This window comes from Chlamydotis macqueenii, chromosome 1 (genome assembly GCF_036417535.1).
Source record: "Chlamydotis macqueenii isolate bChlMac1 chromosome 1, bChlMac1.mat, whole genome shotgun sequence".
In the NCBI taxonomy this organism is placed as follows: Eukaryota; Metazoa; Chordata; class Aves; order Otidiformes; family Otididae; genus Chlamydotis; species Chlamydotis macqueenii.
In genome coordinates, this window is record NC_141556.1 from 113,289,710 (window position 1) to 113,304,153 (window position 14,444).

Here is a 14,444-nt window from a genome sequence, read left to right on the forward strand (position 1 = left end):
AAATGAGAGGAGAGGAGATATCCATTTGACCAACTCACCAAGAACTAAATGCATGACCAGTAAGATACTGCCAAATTGAACATAGGAACTTCCAGCTGATACTCTGACTTTTCGTGGATGCTTGGGTCTGCAACATAATTTTTTAGCTCAGGGATTTCCAAAATGTCTACATCAGATAATGTAAATACTTACCATGTAAATTAAATATCCAAACCCAGGAAGGATTTGCTAAATCTCATTGTCAGTAGCTGCTTCCATATAGCATGGAGGCTCCAAATGAAAATCAACATATTTCAGGCAAAACAATTACAACTATGACGGATGCCACTGCATGGGTTATACAGGATTTGTCTTCCAATATTCATCATAGTTTAATTTATAATTTAAGAATATTGGCGAGTTTACTCTCCTGTTTTTCAGCTGGGATAGTGTACCAACAGGATAAGTAAGATGCTGCACTTTAGCTTTTGGTGGTAATTTCCCCTTTTCTACATTAACAGTTTGCATACCAACTTCATCCTGGATCTCTTCTGCCACAGCAGGCACATTGTAGAGGAAGGAGAGAGACTGGTTCATGCGTTCATATATCACGCGTAGATGTGTCATAACCTATGGAAATAAAAGTATTTTAAGCTTGGGAATGCCACTGCTAATTTGACATGATTACAAATTTTATAGGTTATAGAGAGCAAGACAAGTTTCACTTGTGCTAGGTATAAAATTTCAGTATGCTCTATGTACCGAAACGGACAAATCCATTGCGAAACTCACCTCTCCTACAGCTGCTACAAAAATAGCGTTGTAGATGCTCTTCCATAGCAACTACCTGGAATCTCATGGGAATGCAGTAATTCAAAGCAGAGGTTTACATTTGCTGTGAGGCAGCGCATGTACATAAGCAGCTGTCATGGCAGAAATCCACAGCCTCATTTACCCTTCAATAACATTTGCATTTGCCCACACCCATAAGTTTCCATATAACACTCAAACTGAGTGAGGCACAATGATTGCTGCATCAAAATGTTTCAGCTGATTTTTTTTTTCCCTTTATCCTAGTATTGCAAAAAGAAACAGGGCTCTCTGAAAAAACCTCTAATTTTCTTGGTAAAAGCATTCACAAATATTTCCACCTGAAAACAAAAATATTTCCACCCAGAAGCATCACTGCATTGCCTCATGTGATTACAGCTCTGTTGCCTCAGGTTTCCACACACTGCCATGGACTGAGTCACAGCATCCCATGACAGTTGCTCCCCCCAGGTACTCTCCCCAAGTATCACTTCTCTTCAGCAGAAAGGGGAACGGAGGTGCACCTTGGAAGGTGCACCTGACAAGGCAATTAGGCCGAAAGAGGAAAATGGCTTGCAGAGAGCAACTGCAACGAAAAAAACGGTATGATTTCTTCAAATTGAAATGTAGTATTTATGCTTTTGAACAAAGTATTTTGTCTTCCACGTTCCACGGGAAAAAATCCCCATCAGATCCTCCAGTCTACTTTCCCTCAACCTTCTGACCGATTCAAGAAGCAAAGATACTGCAGAAGCACTCATTCCTACGATGATACGCTAAGCAATACACTGCGCTTTCTGTATCTAAATGTCAGTCTCCATTCCTCACCTGTGCTGCCACACAATCTGTACTCTGCAAAATTTCACTAGTTTTTGTTATTAAATAATCCAGTGTTTTAGAAACTAAAAACTCATCTGAGGTGTAAAAGGACGGGCTTAGGCTTTAATGTTTAAGACAACGGAAAGACAACCGTCACTGCAGAAGGCTGTCAGAAGGGTGCATTTCTAACTCCAGCAATTTCAAAACAGCATGATCTCAATATACAGGTCTGGCTGGAATAGATGTTTGAGAAGTCTAATATGCAAACCGTGCCATTCAGGGAGGTATATGGTTTTGATTTGGCTTTCAGCAACACCGGTCAGTTCAAAAGCTGTGGCTGGAACAGCGCTTCTCATTGCATCCTGCAGAGGTAACAGTGCCTGATTCTGCACATTACGGCACACTTTTTTTACAGCTTATCCTAAAATTGTGCCTACAATTTTAATTGCTGTTTTGAAAGCTAGCTACATCTTCAGTCTTCTTTTCTTTTTTTTCTGGTTTCTCACCCTCCATTATTTACGAAGGCAACATAAAAGCTGTTCCAAAACATACACATTGAGGACTGCAGTTGCATTCGGCCGTTAAAATGGCATGAACTACAGTGTCACGTTAAACTCAAGTGCATCGCAGTAATCACATTTATAGACACTACAAGTACCTCTGCAATGACTATAGAAAGGTTGGTTGCAGTCAGATGGCTACACTACTTCTGGTTCTGCCACTTCAGCTGAGGGAATCACAGAATCATAGAATGGTTAGGGTTGGAAGGGACCTTCAAAGGTCATCTAGTCCAACCCCCCTGCAAGGAGCAGGGACATCCCCAACTAGATCAGGTTGCTCAGAGCCTCATCCAGCCTGGCCTTGAACGTTTCCAGGGATGGGGCCTCCACCACCTTTCTGGGCAACCTGTTCCAGTGTTCTATAACTTGCATCGTAAAAAATTTTTTTCCTAATTTCTAATCTAAATCTACCCCCCTCTATTTTAAAAACATTACCCCTCGTCCTATTGCAACAGGCCCTACTAAACAGCCTTTCCCCATCTTTCTTGTAGGCCCCCTTGAGGTACTGGAAGACCGCTATCAGGTCTCCCCGGAGCCTTCTCTTCTCCAGGCTGAACAGCCCCAACTCTCTCAGCCTGTCCTCATAAGAGAGGTGCTCCAGCCCTCTTATCATCTTCGTGGCCCTGAAGCACAATCATGTGTGGTTGCTAAATCTATTCCTGGCATTTTCCCAGAGGTATTACTACCAAAGCACTAGTAAAGGCTCTGGACATTAACGCTCTGCAGGCCTTCTCAGGAAATGGCCACAACTGACTCACTGTCTGCATAGACAGAAAACCTGCTTTTCAGTTCTCAGACAACAAATTAAATCCACTCTATTCCTACATCTCTTAATCTTCTGCAGGAAAGCAGATTATTTTTACTGCATTGAAAAAGTTTTCCACAGAAAGGAGCCAGGTGTTTTTTAAAAAACAGGCTGACAGAAACTTAACAATGGTTATGAACAAATACGACCACATTAACCCTCAGTGGAGATTACCTGAGATCTGATTTGGGCAGCTTTCTTTGGGTCTACCATGCGGACATGTTCGAAGTGTTTCAGAGTATGCTGTCTGTCCTTCTGCTCAGCACGCACGTACTTCTTCAGCATGTTGAATACATGACGAGGCTACAGGGAAGAAATAAAGAAAAAAAAAAATTAGTTTAGAGCAATGCATGTTTTGGTTCCTTGCACTGAAGATGTATCCCAGACCAAAAGCACCCGGGCAGCCAGTGCCTGCAGCTATCTTCTGAAGGTAGGTGTAACTACTATAAGGAACAGCCACTCAACGCATTTGGCAGGATGCACTGTTGAATAGTAGCTGTGGGTAGTAGATATGGTCCCTGGCGAGGGCGTTCAGATTTCCTCCCCAACCATAAGGGGAAATCTGGCTGTTGCATTTCCTTGTGTAACTGGTATACTATTGGCCCAACAAAACAGCAAGTGCTGCTTTAGTATGCTAGTTAATGGACACTCATATCAATTTCCTTTGGGCTTTGCTTCCATTCTCTCCACCAGACTTCTCCTATCCCTTGGCTCAGGAAGCCCCCATGATCTAAGCTCCTAGTTTTGCAACCTTCAGCATCATCAGGCAAATCCCTCTCAAGGACTATGTTCGAAACACTTCAAAGATTCCCCATATACACTCTACTATGCTGAATATTCAATCAGTATCAACATGTGTCAGCTACACTAAAACTTTAGCAACAAAAAAGGTTACAACTGGCAAGTTTTATCAACAGTAAAATGAATGCACACATTCAGGTTCAAATCCAAAGGTAACCCGCCCAACAACTGCGCAGAAGAGTGTGCAAAAGCACTGCTCTATCTAAGTGTCGTGGTTTTGTTTAGTAGGGGGGGGCCTAAGGTGGCAGCTTCTGTAGGAAACTGCTAGAAGTCGCTCCCCTTTGTTCAGGGGACTTGGCCAGGCCTAGGGCGGACCCACTGCTGGCCAAGGCCGAGCCGATTGGTAGCAGAATGTCCCGTGATAACGCCTCTGCGATAACGTATTTAAGAAGGGGAAAACAGAAAAAAAAAAGAGAGAAGAGAAGATGTGAAGAAGCTGAGCAGGGGCAGAGGCGCAGAGGGGGAGGCGCAGGCCTCATGGGCCTTGCAGGCCTCACCCTCTGGCCTCTCGCCAGGCAGCCGACTGGGCCCGACTCGGCCCGGCCTGGCTGCAAGAAGTGGAGAGGAGATGAGAAGTGAATGAGATGTAAAAAAGATCCTGAGAGACATCTGCCAGCCTGTTGTGAGGAACGGCTGCAGACGCCAAGGTCAGTTCAGAAGGAGGGGGAGGAGTAATGCGGCTCCTGGCCAAGATTCCCCTGCAGCCTGTGGTGACGACCATGGTGGAGCAGGTTGTCCCCCTGCAGCCCATGGAGGTCCACGGAGGAGCAGAGATCCACTTGGAGCCCGTGAAGGACCCCACACCGGGGGAGGTGGATGCCTGAAGGCAGCTGTGGCCCGTGGAGGGCCCGCTGGGACAGCTGTTCTGGAAGGACTGCACCCGTGGAAGAGATGACCCACGCCGGAGCAGTTCCACGAAGGACTGTGGCGTAGGGGTGGGACCCCACAACGGAGCAGGGGAGGAATGCGAGGAGTTCTTCCCCCAACCATGAAGCAGCGGCGTGAAACAACATGTGATGAACTGACCACAACCCCCATTCCCTCTTCCCCCCTGTGCCGCTCGGGAGGGGAAGGTAGTAGAGATAATGTTAAGCTTGGGAAGAGGGAGGGGTGGGGGGAGGTTATCTTGTTCTCTGTCTCATTATCCTGCTGTTTGTAGTAATAAATGAATAGTTTTCCCCAAGTCGAGTCTGTTTTGCCCGTGACGGTAACTTTAAGGATTTCTCCCTGTCCTTATCTCAAACCTCGAGCCGTTTTTCTTATATTTTCTCTCCCTGTTTTCTCGGAAGGTGGGGGGAGTGAGAGAGAGACTGCGTAGTCTGGTCCGATCGGGGCTGAACTACGACACTAAGCCAAGGAATAATCATCAGGCTTTACTGCAAAACTTAAGAAAAGGGCAACCTACTTGGTTCTTGTGAAGGTACTCAGCTTGGGTGCCAGATTCTGTAAAAATCTTAGCCTATATAGATACATATATTGCAGATGATTTTAACTAGTAAAAACTATTAAATATATGTCTTCAGGCATATAACTGAACACAAACAAAGGAAAGGGCTGTAGCTGAAAGGAATGTGAAAATATACATGGACTGATGGTAGAGCAGTGAAGACTAAGAAATGTGTATCTTTATGTACTTTCCTACTTTGTACAATAATACAGTGCCAAACCAGGGAACTGTTCGTTAGTATTCAGCTAAGACATTCACGTTTAACTCTGTGTTTATGATGGATTCTGGAAATGCACCTCTCGCCTTGCCCTCAACTCTGCTTGTGCTGTTGTGCTTGTGCATCCTACCTGAAGCTGCCAAAAAGTGGAAAATATGAAGCTGAGGCAAGTAAGAAGAAAGGGAAAGGCAACATAACTGTGCAGTATATTAAAGAATGAACAGAAGTGGCAAAACAGTTGGTCTACGCACTGGCAGTGATACAGAGAAGAGGGTGGGGAAGTGACAAAATAAGCATTAGAGGCTCTGTGCACAGCTTTCCGAAGCAGGAAGAACCGTGGGCGAAATTGAAGCTTTAAGACGACTTAGACTCACGGACAAATATAGAGCCTAAACTAATTTAACATTTACACAAGAGACAAATACTAAGCTACAGAGCTCAATGACTTAAGAATCTCTTCAGCTTAAGAGAAGCAACAGATTTAAAAATGTCCTTAGACAGTGAAACAAAGGTTATTTGAAGAAGATCTGTCAATAGAAATAGAGAGACGTGAACCCATTTCCTGTCAAAGGATTAAACTTAGTGGCTTCAACGACTGAAAATTCATTCATGAGGAAATAACCACAAGCCCTAAAAGCCGAGCACCCTAGGATCAAGTTACAAGAAACTGTGGACAAATGCTGTAAAGTAAGTAATCCTCAGAACATTATGGTAATGGCAAAACAAACTGAAATGCCAACTGTAAAGCTCTATAGAAACAAAGGCTAGAAGATCAGAAAGCTTAACATGAAATTTTTCAAGACGGAAAATGTTGTCACCTTTTCTGACACTCCAGATTTCCTTGCTCCCGTGACACATCAAGATAGCAGGTTAGGGCAGATGAGAGAGAAAAGGACTAATTTCTATTTCTTCAAGAGAGGTGCCAATTTAAGTGTCATGTCTAACAACCATCAGAAGGGTATATTTTTTGTTTTCCTTCAGGATGTTTGTATTCACTGCAATAAGCCAATGAAACCTTCACATGAAGAGTCACAAGCAGATTTATTAATAGGATAACAATTTTGAAAATACCTGTCAAATATCCCTAACAGTAGTAGTCACTTGGGTAAACTGACCCACCTTTAGTGCCTTTTATAACATTGCGAAATGCCCCAAACTTACAACTATAGAGGAGAAATGGACACACATGCCTCTAGCATGCCCAGCCAAGAAATCTTCCTGCAATGGCAGAAGAAAACGATATTCAAGTATAGGACAATGCAGAAAGAATATTAAATGCAAGGTGTTTCCTTACAGGGGCAGTGACTTTGCTTTTTCTCAAGCAAAAAAAAAAAACAAAAAAACTAGAAACATGGTCTATGTAGGTAGACATAACAGCCCAAAGTTCCAGTCGCACTGGATCATGTCAGACCTCCAACCTTGCCAACAACTTCGCAATGCTTCTGCCTCACGGCTTCAGGGCTGTGGCTGAAGGCTTAAACTGCCAGAGCTGGTGACAGGCAATGACAGCTCTCCACTGGGCTTTGCATACCTGAGTGTGGCGGTCACCATAAATGAGGACCAAGTTTTACAGCTGAATGTAACTTTAATAATTAAAAAAAAAAAAAAAAAAAAAAAATCATTGTCTGCTCAATGCCTAGAACTGCAGACCTAGTGCTTCCACAGTTTTAACCAATTTCTGTATCAGCAAAAGTACCTCTCACCCCAAGTCCCACCTCTGCAGCGTATTACACATTTTCCTTTAAATGTCATCATGCAGTGAAATGGTTCTGCTTAAAAATCCCACCCACAGAAGCACTTTTTGCAGAGATACTTTCAGCAGAATTTGCCCCTAAATCTAGTACACCAAGCAGTGACGAACTCTTGCGATGCTAGAGCTGAGAGGCCACAGTGCATGGTCAAGTACAGAGGTGAGGGAAGGCTCCACAGCCTGAGGAGATGCAGTCAGACCCCGTGTCTGAAGCTATGACATCCTCAGCCGCCTATTACTTCGACTCTAGGCAGGAACCTTCAGATTAAATTATAAATGAAGGTGGTGCCATTATCAGCTAAATTAAGTTCTCAAGGCCTGAGCCCTGACACTGTCTACAGCAGAAGAACAAATGGCTGACACATCCCAGGGCCTGCTTGGCACCTCTTGCTCTTCATAAATAACCTACCAACCACCAAACTTCATTTAAAAAATCTGGGTTTAGCACTTGAAATTCTGCTGTGTGTTCTTCCAGGGAAAACTCAACGTATTCACATCTGTGGTCATCTAAGAGAAAACATCTTGCAGAACAACTAACTTGTACCAGCCACCAGGGGCTACCTAAACCTTGTGAAATAAATCCACTATTTTCAGTTGTCTGTAGTCATTTTGTTGGCTTAGTTTTTTTGGCCTTACTCTGAAAGTAACCAGGATACTCCCAACATGACTTCCATTATTCCAATGTTTTTAGTCACCCTGGCCGACGGTGCTGGCGACTGTCATTTATCCAGTGACAAGAATGGCCGATGACTTCCAAGCAACGGGATCTGGCACTAAATTCAGAACACATATTACTTCATGAGTCCTGAGCCTCATGGCACATACTCACTATTCAGGCAAACGCCGAAAAAAAGACATAATGCATCTAACAGGGTGCACGGCAGGCAATGCAGGGTGAAGCAGGGTGAAGGGTTTTATCTAAAACTAAGCACAGATCAAGCACAGCCCTCTCACAAGCTATCATGACAGGCCAACAGATGTACTCATGTCTGTGGGTATTACAGTTGTTAGTTTAAAATCCTGTTTAAGCTGGAGAACGTTGTCAAAGTATTATTTTATATATAGGTTTTGTGAGTATGTTGGGACTTGCATGTAATCACTTGGTACACAGCAGACAAATTCACAGACGTCTGTGACATAGACTATCTAGGTTTTCTACCCAAGCGGTAGGGAATATGCCTACTCTCTTATTTGGAAGACAGTTCTTTCTGTGAATATAAATATGCACCAGGGCAGAGTTAAGTACCTGTACTGCAACGCCCTGGTTTGAAAGTTTAACAGGTTAACAGGTTTCCAACTGTACAAGACTCAAGCCCAAATGAAGTACAAATTGCTGATGGCTCCTTGGCTACCTGGTGGGGAGTTCCAGCCCCACTGACTCTGTAATCCAGTGCCATCATTTCAGGTGGCATCAGCATCAAGAGAAGGTCACTCCCATAAAGGAATCCTATATGAGATCTAAAATGCCTGAAAAAGTTTCTAGTAAATGAAATACATACATGTAAATATGAATATGTATGCATGCAGATGCCTCCCCCATGAACTCTACATTGATCCTAGTTTACTATTCCTGATTTTAAGGGAGTGATGAAACAGTGCAACTTCAATGAGCTTGGAAAATAGAAACATCAATTGTAGTTTGGATTGCTACAAACGTAACTTGTGCTCTCCCCATGGAAATCCAAAATACTTACTACAGAGAAACCACTCAGAAATCAGATTAAAGCACTTCTGTGTGTTTAAAATAGAACTTCCTGGCTCTGTGTCATGGAACTTCCATGGGAAATTCTGAGCTGGCTTGTCATTTTGATCAAAATTCTCTCTAAATCAGAGAGGGAAGTTTCACAATGCTGTATTGTGCTATTTAATCTTGCCTTCAGAGAAAAATCAATCACCAGTCCTTTCTGATTACTGCTCTTGAAATGTGCAACAATTGCTTCTTTTCATTCACTTATTAGGAATACCGTGTATAGCGTTATTAGGTATACATTTTCCCCATTCTTTTATTAACTTGCAGGTCATGTTTAACACAGATGTAGTAGTTCGTTTTAGGAACATTCAAGAAAGGCTGCCTAGGTTGAATGCAAGTGTTCTGGTTTTGTTAGTGAGGGGGGGGCCTAAGGTGGTAGCTTCTGTAGGAAACTGCTAGAAGTCGCTCCCCTTTGTTCAGTGGACTCGGCCGGGCCTAGGGCGGACCCGCTGCTGGCCAAGGCCGAGCCAATTGGTAGCAGAATGTCCCGTGATAACATCTCTGCAATAACGTATTTAAGAAGGGGAAAATAGAAAAAGAGGGCGAGAAGATGTGAAGCAGCTGAGCTGGGGGCAGAGAGGGGGAGGCGCGAGCCTTGTGGGCTTTGCAGGCCTCACCCTCTGGCCTCCCACCAGGCAGCCGACTGGGCCCAACTCGGCCCGGCCCGGCTGCAAGAAGTGGAGAGGAGATGAGAAGTTGAAGTGAATAAGATGTAAAAAGGATCCTGAGAGGCGTCTGCCAGCCTGTTGTGAGGAACGGCTCCAGACGCCAAGGTCAGTGAAGAAGGAGGGTGAGGAATAATGCGGCTCCTGGCAGAGATTCCCCTGCAGCCTATGGTGACGACCATGGTGGAGCAGGTTGTCCCCCTGCAGCCCATGGAGGTCCATGGAGGGGCAGAGATCCACCTGCAGCCCATGGAGGACCCCACACCGGAGCAGGTGGAGGCCTGAAGGAGGCTGTGGCCCCTGGAGGGCCCGCTGGGGCAGCTGTTCTAGAGGGACTGCACCCCGTGGAAGAGATGACCCACGCCGGAGCAGTTTCACAAAGGACTGTGGCCCGTGGGAGGGACCCCACGAAGAAGCAGGGGAGGAATGCGAGGAGTTCTTCCCCTGACAATGACACAGCGGCGTAAAACAACGCGTGATGAACTGACCGCGACCCCCATTCACGTTTCCCCCCCGTGCCACTTGGGAGGGGAGGGTAGTATAGATAATGTTAAGCCCGGGAAGAGGGAGGGGTGGGGGAGGTTATCTTGTTCCCTGTCTCATTCTCCTGCTAATTTTAGAAATAAATGAATAGTTTTCCCCAAGTCGAGTCTGTTTTGCCCGTGACGGTAACTTTAAGGATTTCTCCCCGTCCTTATCTCAAACCTTGAGCCGTTTTTCTTATATCATCTCCTCCTATTCTCTCAGAGGGTGGGGGGAGTGAGATAGAGACTGTGTAGTCTGGTCCCAATCGGGGCTGAAATACGACAGCAAGACTTTTCACTCAGGGGTGAGACACAACTAAACCCCCAGCCAGCTACCTTTCATGTGGAGATAAAGATGCCTTCTCATAATTTCTGGTAATTTATAACAAAACATGTTACAAATACATAGGTATAACGGTACTCAAAACTTCCTTTTGCCTACCCTCTCAAGGACTCCTCCTGGGGCGGAGTAAAATGAAAAAAGTATTTGATGCAAACTCATAATTTGCTTTTCAGGATTTGAACTTACTCAACTTTGACAAATTAAGACAAATCTTGTTTCTGCTCACTCTCTTAAAACTTTGCATTTTAGCTATAATGAACCTGCCACTGCTTTGCAGAACTTAATACCCATCTGGAATTGCCTCTTCCGCCTTTAGTTCTCTTGTACAAAAAAACCTACCGGCAAGCCTAGGTGTATGACTATACCATATGCTCAAGCACACAGACTGGGGAAAAAACAAGACAGGATGGTTTTATTCACATAAAAACCTCAGAAGCTGCTGGAAAACAGAGTTAGGTGACAACATTTCTCGAAGTCCGACCTGGTTTAAAAGCAGAGCTGAAATCCGTACCATCTTTTTCACAAAATCTTACCAAATTAGGCGTATGCGAGAAATTCCACAGCTGTAACCTTATGGGTTTAGCGGAGCGGAGCCAAAGAGTGGAGTATTAGAGCTGGACTGCTCTTTCCTACTGTACAGGAGGATTTTTATCACTAGATCGACAGTGACTCTTTGGCCAGCCTCCAACTGCATATTTCCACAGCAATCTCATTGGACTCAGGAAAGGCTTCGAGCTTCCTGAACACAGAGGCACCGAGTAAGGGCCCCTCTGCAGATCCCTCTTCCATGCCCCAATAGCTGAAGTCGACCAGTTTCAGCCAGCGCTGAGCTCTCTCCGTATGAACAGACACTGCTCCCGTAACACAAAAGCTACCAGAGCAAATTCTGAGGGCGACAAGAAAAAAATACGGCAAAAAAATTCAAGTGGATTAAGGTACATGCCAGAGTTGATCCCGATGATCCTGCTCTGTTTGGCAACAACCTACATTTAGTAAACCAGTGCCAAATTAGAAGAGAAGCATTTTAAACTGATTTTAATCATATGCTCACTTTACTCTATAAGCAGAGCAAGGAAGTTAATGAATTACCTTTCAAAGTTTTCCTATACGTTTCCTTGCTCTAAAACCCTTTATTTCACCACGAGGAGCTGGATTTCTTTTCTGCTTCTCTTTGTCCCCTGCCACCGGCTTCCCACAGAGAATGTGCATCTCTTACCAATGAAGATTAAACAGGGAGACATAAATCCAGCAAAATTTGACATGCATGTGAAAGAGGGAATATAAACAAATTATAGAATCAACCTGCTCACAGAGAATGATGGATTTGAATTACTCTATTTAACTTGCAAAATGAAGGGGAAAATTTCCAACTGTTTTAAAAACTAGAGGCATATTGGTTCCAGCTGCCATTAGTCCTCATTTTCTGCCGTAAGGCCATCAAGCAGGACAAAACAATATGGTATTTTGACACTGGATACTGAACAGCTGCACCCCATTTTCAAAGGCAGTAAAGTACAGCGGCACAGCTAAGCTGCATCACGGATGAGGATTAAATTTTAAGTTTCTGTGCAGCCTGCATGACAGTGCTTCTGAGAACAGAACAACAGTACAAATATTTGATTTTGCTCAAATTTGTTTTCTAGTAGACCTTGAAGCTATGCAATTTCATCTCTATATGCTCCCTGGCTGCCCAGTGGTACCCCGAAGCACTCCTCTGACACTAGCATTGGGTAACAGCCGCGTAACACCTGAAAAAATCTGCAGTTAAAAGTGAAGGGTTTTATCTATATATAGATAATAAAATATCTATGTATCTATGTACAGAAGATATTCATAAAGGATTCCCAGAATTTTGTAGTTTTAGGTAGAACGGCACTGAAAATCATTCATTTTTCTAGGCATGTATAAGAACTTAACGACTACACTACCGGCCCAGACCAAAGGTTCTCCAAACCTCGCTATCCTACAAGGAAAGCCTCCTCCAGAGGAGCAAGTAAATGATGATGCTTCTCCTCACATAGCCCTCCAGCCTCCCTCTGTCCATAGTTCAAGGACTTTCTGAGCCAGAGGAAATTTCTCTTCAGATCCTGTGAAGAGGCTACACTCCTTGAACACAAGCACCGCATAATCTGTATACATATAGAAAACAGGAGTTTCCAGTGGATCAGGATTTCAACACTCACAGAGAATCATGCATCACATCTGCGATCAGTCTGATGGCACCGGGAGTGCCAGACTCACTATGTTCCCATGATAACTGATCTGCAGGCAAAGACTGGTCATGGATTTTGAGACATCCAAAAGTAAAATGAAATCCTGCTGGTTCAAGTGGTCTGCCAAAAGTTAAAAAAATCTGGGAAGTGTTCAAATTAAAATACAAGGCAATATGCCCAAGTGATTAAACAGCACGTGGAAAATACTTTTTGCACACACGCACATCTACATACATTATATACACACATCAGACTTATGATAACCCTCCTACTTGTGTGCAGAAGACATGCACTTCGATAAAAACCCCTAACTTAATTTTTCAATTTAAAACCAAATTCTGTCCTTATAACTTTACAGAAAGAGATTCCATCACTTTAAATATTCAGAGTCTACTTTCACAGTAAATATACTAACAGCAAACCATGTAATTTGAAGCAGGATGTGGAAGAGAGTTCTTAAAAGTATTCTCAGAGAACTCCAGTAAAATCTCTCTTTTCTAAGATTACTTAACAAGTCACCACTAAGGATATGACTTACTCTCCCAAAGACACCACAATTGCACCAAATGTACTTTTAGTTTACTAGGGAACCGCTAAAGAGAAATACAGCCAGGATATCAGAGTTAAATTTTCCATTAATCTAATTTTCTCTTTGGCTAGGCAGCCAAAGTTTGGATTGACAGTGTATTCAGATTTCTGGCTCCATATCCTGCAAAGCAGTTAGTGGACTGGATTTATTCATTAGGCTGTTCAGCCATCATCAATCACTCCCCAGGTTTCACCCTCTGCCCCACAATAAAACCAGACAAATCCTCCTGCTGAATTCAAGGTCAGTTTTTTCATGTGCTTTGGCACACAATTGACCAGCAGCTCAGAGGTACACAGCTGAGCTGTCAGCAACTACAGAGTACACAATAAAAAAAAATGCTGAGGCAAGGACAGTACCATCAACATGACTGGCAAAGGAACTATTTAAAGACATTATTCTTTAAATTGTTCACCTCCATTGATTTTGAGATGAGTCCCTGTTTGGTATAGCACCTTCAGTTAATGCCACCTCCATGCTTGCTGCCTGCTCCTTTCAGAATGACCAGCTTTTGCAGGGACACAATACAGGATACACCTCAGTCTTTTAACAGTACCTTCAAAACTTATTTCTACTGGAGTCACGTATCAAACACTGTTCTTTGACACAACCTTTCCGGCCTGATGCTCTCCCACTGACACAGTGGAAGCATTATTAATTTAAATGTCCTAGGAGCTGACTACAAGCAACCCAAGCATAAAATGCAGGTTCTTCCGGTCCCAAAGTTGGTGTTAACATTTTTGTCCCTTAGTGTTCTGCAGCTGAAGTTCACTTTTGTTTCTTTGCAGTGGAGATGTCATCTGCATTCCACAAACATGAAAGGTCGAGTTCCCTTGTGCTAGGAATAAAGATGCACGTTTTGGCAGCTCTACAGACCATTCTGTGTGGTCTCCGTCTTAATCTTCCACAACCTCAGATACCTGCGGAACCAAGCTGTCAGCCAGATCCACACAAAACTTGAAATCAAATCATTTCTCTAGGATACTTTTCAGACAGGATTACATTTGCACAGGGCTCAACTTTACAGCAGCAGCTGAAGTCAAACATAAAATAGTATCTTAGGTGAACTACCCAAAAGCAGACCACAAGAGAGCAAACACAACCTGCAGCCAGTCTATGCACTCACCTCATCTCACTCTCAGTTCTGAGCCACAGACTCCAGTTCCCTAAAGGCA

General features: G+C 43.7%; 1 protein-coding gene across 2 annotated transcripts in view; it reads right to left on the minus strand.

Moving 5' to 3' along the window:
* The window catches only part of APP (amyloid beta precursor protein), a 225,569-nt gene that overhangs the window by 48,424 nt on the left and 162,701 nt on the right, over positions 1–14,444 (minus strand). For both annotated transcript variants that reach the window (XM_086764185.1, XM_086764178.1), the window contains 2 exons: positions 3,148–3,276; positions 510–609 (listed from right to left, as the gene is read on the minus strand). In XM_086764185.1, the coding sequence (XP_086620311.1) occupies positions 510–609; positions 3,148–3,276 (229 nt within the window). The remainder of the gene's footprint in view (positions 1–509; positions 610–3,147; positions 3,277–14,444) is intronic.